The sequence below is a fragment of the Myotis davidii genome, unplaced genomic scaffold, assembly GCF_000327345.1.
Source record: "Myotis davidii unplaced genomic scaffold, ASM32734v1 scaffold512, whole genome shotgun sequence".
Taxonomy (NCBI): Eukaryota; Metazoa; Chordata; class Mammalia; order Chiroptera; family Vespertilionidae; genus Myotis; species Myotis davidii.
In genome coordinates this window covers 2134718-2145273 of record NW_006284323.1, presented here as the reverse complement: position 1 = coordinate 2145273, position 10556 = coordinate 2134718, and the positions used below count along the sequence as shown (strand labels likewise).

General features: G+C 46.0%; 1 protein-coding gene across 1 annotated transcript in view; it reads right to left on the bottom strand.

Moving 5' to 3' along the window:
* PDE9A (phosphodiesterase 9A) overlaps positions 1–10556 on the bottom strand; it is a 73647-nt gene that overhangs the window by 58107 nt on the left and 4984 nt on the right. The window contains exon 4 of the mRNA XM_015568868.1: positions 8566–8609. Coding sequence (XP_015424354.1) covers positions 8566–8609 — 44 coding nt within the window. The remainder of the gene's footprint in view (positions 1–8565; positions 8610–10556) is intronic.

Sequence of the window (10556 nt, the reverse complement as noted above, 5' to 3'; positions counted from 1 at the left end):
ACCAAAGCAACTGAGAAGGAAGCACAAAGGTGGAAGCTACCTGATTACAAACCCTGGTGACGAAGCCAGCGTGGAGTGGTGTCAGCACACCACAAAGACCCTCACATAGAGAGACATAATTGTCAACAAAGGTGTCAGTGGGAAAGGAAAGCCTTTTTAACAAGTGGAGTTGTAACAACTGGGTATGTCAGAAAAAAAAAGACTGCCAACCCCTACCTCACACCACACATAAAATTAACTTAAAATGGCCCAGCGGCATGGCTCAGTGGTTGAGCATCAACCTATGAACTAGGAGGTCATGGTTTGATTCCAGGTTAGCACACAAGTTTAGGTTGCGGGCTCAATCCCCAGTGTGGGGTGTGCAGGAGGCAGCTGATCAATGATCCTCTCCCATCATTGATGTTCCTATCTCTCCTTCCCTCCCTTCCTCTCTGAAATCAATAATAATATTTTAAAAAATGAACTTAAAATGAATCATAGATGACAATATAGCAGCTATAAGTCTAAATCTCCTAAAAATTGATCTTCATGACCCCAGGGTAGAAAAGGGGGCTCTTGGAGAAGACACAGAAAATACAAAAAAGAGAAACTTGTTAAATTAGACTTCATCCAATTAAAAATGCCAGCAAATGTCCTCATTAAGAAAATGAACAAGGTACGTCACAAACTGAGAAACACATTTGCCAAACATATATCTGACCAATGAAATGTATCCAAAATATACAGAATTTCCTACAAACCAGTGATAAAAAGACAATCCAAGCCACTTTAAACAATGAGCAAAATACTTTGAACAGACACTTCCCAAAGTGGGATATTCGAGTAGCCAGTAAGCACCTTAAAATCATGCTGAACAACCACTGTTATCCAAAGAAATGCACAGTAAGGCCATAATGAAGTATTTTTCTACGCCCACTTGAACGTCTCAAGTGAAAACCACTGAGCACACCTGGAGCCGGGCTGGCTGTGGGACGACTCGATCACCCACACACGCCGGCGGGAGTGTGGGACGGTGCGTCCCTCGGGGAGACGGTGTGGCAGTTTCTTATTAAGTTAAACACACTTGTGGGAACCAGCAGCAGCCCTCCTAGGTGTCACCCAGGATAACGGACATGTCTGCAATCAGACTTGTGCAATGCTTAGGTAGCTTAACCCCACACTGGACATTACCCTAACGTCCATCAGCAGGAGAGTTTAAGAAACAGCTGTGGATATTCACACGATGGCGGACTACTCGGCAACACAGACGTTAATAAGTGAATGCCCGGATCTTAGAAACCTGACGCTGAGTGGAGGAACCCGCTCCCAGGGGGTGAAACTCACGCAATCAGGAGGAGGAGGAAGGAACCTGTGGTGGTGGTGTGAGCAGGCTGTCTAGAGGAGTGGCACCAGGAACTTTTCTGGGGTGATGGGAATGCCTTTTGTCCTGGTGGGGGGCCCAGTTACACGCGTGTGTACATGTAAAAATATTATATATTTTAAATATTTTTTAAATTGATTTCAGAGAGGAAGGGAGAGGGAGAGAGATAGAAACATCAATGATGAGAGAGAATAATTGATTGGCTGCCTCCTGCACACCCGCTACTGAAGACTGAGCCAGCAACTGGGGCATGTGCCCTGACCGGGAATCGAACCGTGATCTCCTGGTTCATAGGTCAATGCTCAACCACTCAGCCACACTGGCCAGGCCAGGCATATGTACTTTTATTGGAGCCCGTCAGCCTGGCATTTCCCGTCTGTGTGTCTCACTGCAGTTACATGGGACATGGACGTGTGCGGGTTTTGCCTGGTCCCGGAAAGGCCTGGAGGCAGGGAGCCCTGGGAACGTTTGCTCCCTTGAGGTGCTTGCAGCGCTGGCCAGAGGTCACCGTCTTTACTACACTGGGTTCTACATTCATGACACATGGATCCGGTGTTCCTGTTGGCCACCCACGCTGTGACAATGATGCTGTCTTTGTCTGCTAGGCCACCCCAGCAGGGCCGAACCACAAGCCCACAAAGCTGCAGGAAGCAGACGTGGAGTGAGCCAGCCCCCCAGGCGTCGCAGGAGGGTGGTTCGTGCTCATTTTATACACTGCGCTCTTGTTGTTTAAAAAATAATGCAAATCAGAATGACTAAGGCTGTGATTATAAAGCTGTTTGCAATGAAATTGCACTAAAAATAGAAAACGTTATTAAGAAGCTGTATTATTTCTCACAAACAACATGTGTGTGCTCAAATTTCAAGCATTATCTTCACGTGCAAGTGAGAATGGAGCCAGTGGGACAAGTGTGGTTTTAGCTGTGGGAGGCATTCCGGTTCTATTAGGACCCAGCAGGTCCCGAGAGACAGAACCGCTAGCCATTCAAACATGCCCTCTAGGCCATTTAAAGAGAGAGCCGCATTCTGCATAAACTATTGCATTCGTCCTCTTAGGAACCATGGCCGTGTATCCCAGTTCCTATTCTGTGGGGACATGGAAGCGCAGTGGGGTTAGGGGCCTTCCTGGGGCCATTTCACCCACTGATAAATGAGGAGGGCAGAGGGAGGGCCCTTTGTTCCTGTCCTCCCGGCCCGCCCCCAGCCCCCGGCCCTTAGGTTGGGCCCCTCAAAAGCTGACTGGAGACAGGAGCTGGGTGCCAGCAGTGTATTTGGAGGTGATCCCAGGAAACCCTTGGAGGACACAGGGATTGAGACAAAGAAGGAAGGAAAGCCCGTTAGGGGGAGTCAGTGAGAGGGTCACCCCCGAGGCAGCTGCCACTCGTGGCTCTGGGGTCCCTTTGAGCAACTGTGCAGATCAAGGGGGTGCATCAGCTCCCTCTGTCGCCAGGAGGACTGTCCTGGGCGGAAGCAGAGAGGAAGCCACAGGCAGGCGGGACTCCTCCTGGCACCTTGAGAAGAAAGGCTCTTTATTGTCCTTCACGCAAAACCTCATGCCGCTGAGATATTAACACGGCTCTTTGTGCTCCGCGGTGCAGTTTGCGATCCAAACGTGGTGGCTCCTAAGATCCCAGGTTTGGGAGGGACTGAAATTCCCAGTCCACTGTCCGCCTCCTCACTCAGTCACCTGCTGGGCACCCCAGGAGGACGTGAAAGCCCAGCCCTACGCCCCAAGTCCTGTGGGAGGCGGAGCTCGGATCTCAGGACGGCCAGTTCTACCCACAGTGGCTCTGGCTTTTGTCGAGTTCTTTCCCTGACGGAGCCTCTACTCCCTCTCTCATTGGTGCTCGTTGGGCTCCCAAGTTACACAGAATCCCCTATATTCTGCCTCCCCTGGCAGTCATGTGACTCTCTGAGCACGGACTTCCTTCCCCAAGCTCATCTCTGTTGCATCCACCCCTCACTCAGGGCTTCCTTGTCCCTGGTCCTGTGTCTGGATGGCGTCAAGTTGCCAATGTCCTTCCTTCTCCTGGAATTCTGTCCATGAGTCTCAGGGCTCAATCCTTAGTCCCTCCTGCTTTGGGGAGCTCATCTCGCCCATGGCTACAGACATGTCACTCCCCCACGTCACATCCCTATCTGAGGGGGAGCTCTAGGCTCCTCTCAAGGAATCTAGCTCAACACTGATGTCCAACAGCCAAACCACACCCAATGCATCCAAAACTGAGCTCCTCTCTCCTCCCTGCACCTGTGTACCCTCAGCTCCCGTCCTGTGGGGGAGAAGGTGCCATTTCACCCTTTCATGGCTCAGGCTGGACCCTGGAGGCTTCTTGGTCCTCTTCTGTTCCTATCCCACTTCCACTTAGGAAATCACCTGACTCCTCCTTCAGAACATGACAGAATCTGACTACTCCTCACCACCTCCACTTGCCCCCTCCTCCTAATGCAGTGGCCTCTGCATGGTCCTTCAGGGTCCCACGTGATCTGCCCCCAGCATCCCTCCACCTCATATCCAAATGTCTGAGCTCCAAATAGCCAGAGTGGAGAATGCTCGGTGGCCAGCCAGGAGTCAGCGAGGGCCGCAGAGGGACCACGCGTTAGCAGTAGGACTGAACTGTGCCTGGAGCAAGAGTCCTCTGCAACCATCCTAGCAAACCTTACAACCGGTCTCAAAGGCACCAGACAGACGTGCGCGTAACTTAACTGCCTGCCGGACAGAGCCCACGATCTTTAAGGAGAGAAACAAAGTCCAGATGGCCAACAATATAACAAAAACTGCAAACACGGATCTATGCAAAGGAATGAAGAAAAAACATCACTGACTACAGAAAGCAAAAAAAAGGTAACAATGTATTAAGAGTTTCCCCGGGGAAATAGGAGTGAAATGAATGACAAATAGCACACAGAATGAGGTGGGAGAAGCAAAAGCACAGTTGTGAGATGCTCACACTGTTGAGAAGTGGTGTAATAATATAATTTAAAGACTGTGATAAGCTGATGATACATGTTGTGAAACCAAGAGCAACCTCAAAGAAATTCAATAAAGAAGCAAAGAGAGTGGAGGAAAATGGAATTAAAAAATGCTCTCTATGCAAAAGATGTAGGAAAAGATAGAAAAAATGTCAAGAAGGATTGAATGAGACAAGTAGAAAATGAGTATCAAGGTAGTAGATTTAAATCCAACCATATCCGTAATCACATATAATGTGAATGGTTTAAAAATGCCACTTGAAAACTGAAATTGCCAGTATTGATAAAAGCTGCCTGTAAGAAATCCACTTCCAATATAAGGATACAGATATATTAACCGTTTGGCTGCTGATGTATTTTTTCGGACATATGCCAAAACTGCGGCACTAATTGCGCGTGTATGGGAAAAAATGTGAAACACTTTTTATACAATAAACTCACTGGTATTGCTTTGCAACAACAAAAATTAAAAAATACCAATTGTTTACATAAATTTGTTTTAAATAAGAAGAGCGCGATAGCGCTCCTTAGCAGTCAAACGGTTAAAAGTAATAAGATGGAAACGAATATAACCATGAGCATCGCGCATAAGAAAGCTGCAGTAGCTACATTAATAGGAGATAAAGAAGACTTTAAAACAAAAAATAGTCCCAAGGATAAAGGGACGATTTCATATGGATCAAGAAGTAGATACATCAAGAAGACACAACAATCCTAAATAAGTACCTACCTAATAACAGAAATTGAAACGGTATGAAGCCAAAACTAAGAGAACTGAGAAAAGAAATAAATGTATCCACAATATAGTGGATATTTCAATCTCATCTTTCATCAATCAGTAGAACAAGCAGACAAAAAAAAATAGTAAAGGTATAAGAACCTTGAACTACACTATCAACTAACTTGACCTAATTGACATATCTAGATTATTCCACCCAAGAACAGCAGAATATACATTCTTTTCAGGAGTACCTGGGACAGTCACCAAGGTATACCATTTATCTCAATAAATTAAAAAAGACAGAAGTTACACAGGGTTTACTTTTGATCAGAATAGAATTAATAGAAATCAACAGCAGAAAGATAGTTGGAAAATATCCAAGTATTTGAAAATTATACCATATACTCATGAATAACACATGGACCAGAGAAGGAATCACAAGGTAAATTAGAAAATATTTTGAGCTGAATAAAATTGAAAACACAACAAACCAAAATGTATGAGATACAGCTAAAGTATGTGTAGAGGGAAATCCCTAGCTTTTAATCATTATAAAAAAGGAGAAAGATTTAAAGTCAATGATCTAAGCTTCCACCTTTACTAGATAGAAGAAGAAGAGCAAATTAGACCTGGAGCTAAAGAGGAGAAATCAATGAAATAGGAGACAAACAGAGGAAGCCAATGAAACTCAAAGCTGGGTCTTTAAAAAAAATCAATAAAATCTAGTATAAATCTCTAGTTAGACTGATTAACTCAAAAAGGGAGATGCTATAAATTACTAATATCTTGGATGAAACTGAGGATTCGCTATCATCCTATGGACATAAAAAGGATCACAAGGACATATTTCAAACTACATCATGCCAATAAATTCTTAGAGGAAATGAACACCACCTCTTCAAATCAATTCCCAAATAAGTACAAACCCTTACTCTACTAATCTAGTTAGGAAATCGAACTCATGCCCTAACCGCTTTGGCTCAGTGGATAGAGCGTCAGCCTGCGGACTCAAGGGTCCCAGGTTCGAGTCCGGTCAAGGATGTGCCTTGGTTGTGGGCACATCCCTAGTAGGGTGTGTGCAGGAGGCAGCTGATCGATGTTTCTCTCTCAACAATGTTTCTAACTCTCTATCCCTCTCCCTTCCTCTCTGTAAAAAAATCAATAAAATACATTAAAAAAAATAAAAATTATAAAAAAAGAAAAGAAATCGAACTCATAATTTAAAACCTTCCCACAAGGAAACTCCACACACAGATAGATTCACTGGGGATTCTACAAGCACTTAAGATAGAAACAAGGCCGACTCTATACAAACCCTCCCAGAAAAATCACACAGAGGCCCCAGAAGCCTTCCTAACTCATTTTATGTTAGATGAACATATAGTAACAAAGCTAGGACCAATATCCCTCCTAAACTTCACAAAACATTTGCAAATTGAATGCAGAAAATATACCATGGCCAAATAGAGTTTGTACTAGGAATGCAAGATTAGTTTAACAATTTAGAATCAATCAATAAAATTCACCATGAACAGGATGGAGAAATAAAACATGAACCTCTCAATAGAGGCAGAAAAAAGCATTTGACAAAATTCAACACCAATTTATAATGAAAACTCTGAACAAATCAGGAATAGAAAGAAAAACCCCTGATAAAGGATATCTAAAGAAAATTGCAGCTAACGTCATAATTGATGGTGAAAGACTCCACACATTCCCTCTATGACTGATAACAAAGCAAGCATCTACACTCTCACGTATTGCACTAGATCTCCTAGCTAGTACAATAAGGCAAGAAAAAGAAACAAAAGGCATCTAGATTTAAAAGCAAGAAGCAATTCTCTGTTGGAAAATCTACAAAAAGGTATTGGACTTAATAAGTGATAGTTTATCAAGGTCAATAAACAATAGCAATTATATTTCTATAAAATAAAAACAATTAGAAATGAAAAAGTGCAAAAAATCTATGGACAATAGCATGAAAATAGAAAATACCTAGTAACAAATACATCAAAATGTATTTAAGACATTTCCCTGACAACTATAGTAATACATTATAGAGAAACATTAAAAGAAACCTAAATGAGAGATATTCCATATGCATGAATCTGAAGGCTGAACATTATGACAGTAATTCTTCCCCAAATTTTCTATATATTTAATACAATTTCCATCAAAATCCCAGTAGACTTTTTTTTTTGGTACCAATTGACAGACTGATTCTAAAATTTATTTGAAAATAAAAGGAACCTTGACTAAGCAACATGTTTTTGAAAAAGAAGAGAAATCCCTTGGACTTGCATTTCCTGAATTCAAGACTTACTAAAAATTTACAGGCCAAACCCTAACAGAACATATACTTAACCATATGATCCAGAAATCTCATCCAATCCCATAGACATGAAAATATAGCCCAGCCGGTGTGGCTCAGTGATTGAGCGTCGGCCTACGAACCAAGAGGTCATAGTTCGATTCCCGATGAGGGCACATGCCTGGGTTGCAGGCTCGATTCCCAGTGTGGGGTGTGCAGGAGACAACCAATCAATGATTATCTCTCATCATTGATGTTTGTGCCTTTACCAATCAATGATTCTCTCTCATCATTGATGTTTCTCACTTTCCCTTCCTCTCTGAAATCAATAAAAACATATTTAAAAAAAGAAATGAAAATATACATCCCTACATATATACTCACAGCAGCCCTATTCATAAAGCCCCAAACTGGAGACAGCTCAGAGATCCTTCAGCACGTGACCGGAAAAACCAGCTGTGGTCCTTCCCACCATGGGGCACGACTCACCTATAAAAAGGACTGAACTACTGATACACTCAACACACCGGCACAGCTCAAAAACATTAGGTTGAGCCAAGAAGAGCACACATGTTATGTAATTCCTTTCATCTGATACCCTTGAAAAGACAAATCTCATCTTCGGTGTCAGAAAGCAGGTCGGTTGCTGACAGCAGGAGTAGAGCGAGGGGGTTCATGGGAGAGGGCGCCTGAGAGCTCTCCCAGGTGATGTAAATGTTCTGTGTTGTGGTTTTGGGGTAGTTACAGGGGTGTATACATTTTCCAAAGCTCATCAAAATCTACACTCCAATAGGACCATTTTCTTATGCATACGGCATGCATCAGTGAGAGTGGTACGGTTCTGGGAGGAAATGGGGTTTTAGTGAAACAGCACCACTGGCTGAGGCATCCTGAGGCTGCGGCTGCACATGGCCCACCTCTGTGGCCCACAGTCTACATGGGCAGGGCAGGCACTGATCTCAGGAGGACAAGAGGGGGCTGTCGCCCAGGGTCCGCTAAGTCCCTGGGGAGAGAATGGGGGGGTGTCCCTGAGGAACTGTCATGGGCAGAGTAGAAGCCTGTCTCTGCAGTTATAAACGGCTTTAGATCCTGGAATGGTATGCGGCTTTAGGTGCTAATGCATAACTAATACACATTCATCACAGGGTAGCCCGGAGCTTTCTTCTTTTTCTTTTAATATTTAAAATGACAGCAGGGCCTTACCAGAGAGTTGCTTGAGGGCCACAGGTCTCACTTTGTAGGGAGTGCTGCAAGAGAGAAGACAGGTCACTGTGAGATGCTGTCAGAGACGGCCGGGCACACCTGGCCCCAGAGATAAGCACTCAAGTGAGTTAGAATTCACTGGATTAGTTGTTTTTTTTTTAGTTTTTTTTTTTTAATTAGTTCTTGCCTGGCCCGGGTAGTTCAGTTGTTGAATGTTGACCTATGAACCAGGAGGTCACGGTTCGATTCCGGTCAGGGCACATGCCCCAGTTTCGGGGTTGATCCCCAGCAGGGGGTGTGTAGGAGGCAGCCGATCAATGATTCTTTCTCATTACTGATGTTTTTATCTCTCCCTCTCCCTTCCTCTTTGAAATCAATAAAAATATATTTTAAAAAAACAAAAGAAAGAAAGTACCCGTCTTACCACTGTTGGAACGGCTGGCTCTAGGAATAGTGACAAGGCTGGCTCTACACAGGCGGGGTGGGGAGAGAGCCAGAGGCGCGGCAGACAGATGCCCCAGGGACCAGACTTGGGATGGGCTGATGAAGAGACCCTCCCATCGCCACAGGATCCTGAACGGAGCCCAACTCTCCCTGAAGAGCCCACCTCAGCTGCGAATGCGCACAGGTAAACCTCTCATGGGTGAACTGGGGAACCCCAAACTGGGAACTGAAGCAAAAGTGGGCGTGGGACTGGACCTGGAGACCGAATGTACCGAGCAGTCACAGGAACCTTCCAGGCCCTTGAGCCAGATGCCCTGGTTGAGTTTCTGGCCCCTCCAGGTTGGCTCCTTGGTCCTTAATCCCGACTCTGAATATACCATGGCCAAATAGAGTTTGGGTGCTCTCAGACCCAGGCAAGCTGCTTCTGGGACCCATCAGCTCCTGGCTCGGTCACGGTCGAGCTGCCTCTCCATTCCCTTCCTCAACAACAAACTGCTGCAAACTACTCTTGGATAAACTGCCTTGAACTTTCATTGCACTTGTCTTTTTTTGAAAACATTACTGCCTGGGTGCCCTCCTTGGGAGGAGGAGCCCGGCCGGGACCCAGGAGGCCTGTCTCCTAGGCTGAGGGATGCCCGTATGCCACCTCACAGGCACACAGCCCTTCACCCACCAGAACGCTACACCTGTGACGACTGGGCTAAAACGGGAAACCGGAGGAGCCCTTGTGCGAGGACACACGGGCTGCGTCACTGTGGCTCCTCCTCTCTCCCTGTGCCCGGCCACAGGCCCCATCTCCTTCTCATGCTATTTGAGCGTCTGCTTCTCTCTCCTGATGAGGATCTATCTGGACGCAGCTGTGGCAGAAACAGAGGGGTGGCGTGGTCAAGAGGCAACAGCTTTCTCAGCTGGACACCCTGGCAGCCAGAATGGCCCCCGGGCCAGGGAGAAGCGCGGGACCAAGGTCCCTCTGAGCGTTGTCCGAACAAGGTTGGGAGGCGTCTATTCTACTTGTTGGTCCTCAGGGGTCAGGGCTGCTAGGTGATCAATCTCCCTTCTGACCAGCCCCCAGAGAGAGCAGGAGCCACGCAGCCGCGGTTAATGAGAGGCTCCCCCTTGGGTCATCTGTCGCAGGTTATTTAAAATGCGGTCTGGTCATCCTCTGACCTGGGGAAGGGAGGGACCCTCAGTGGGTCCTGGCCATGGGAGGAGCAGGAATTCAGCACAGAAGAGGGTATGCTTTTGTGGTGGGGCCCTCCTGTGCATGGGGGCCATGGAGCTGCCCCCTGACCCTCTTCCCCCATGTGACAGCCATAGTATCTCCAGACATCGCCAGGTGCCCTCGCCCGCCGCCACCCTGTGGAGAAGTGCTGCCATAGATCCAAGTACCAGACCACAGATAATGCGTGACAGAGTCTGAACAAACTGTTTCAACTGAATTCAGACAAAAATATGGTTTCGCTCCATCAGAGACCAGCTTGCACTGACAAGGCACTGGTCTGAGTGAGAGATCACTTGTCTGGTGGACAAGCCCGGGGACAGGCCAC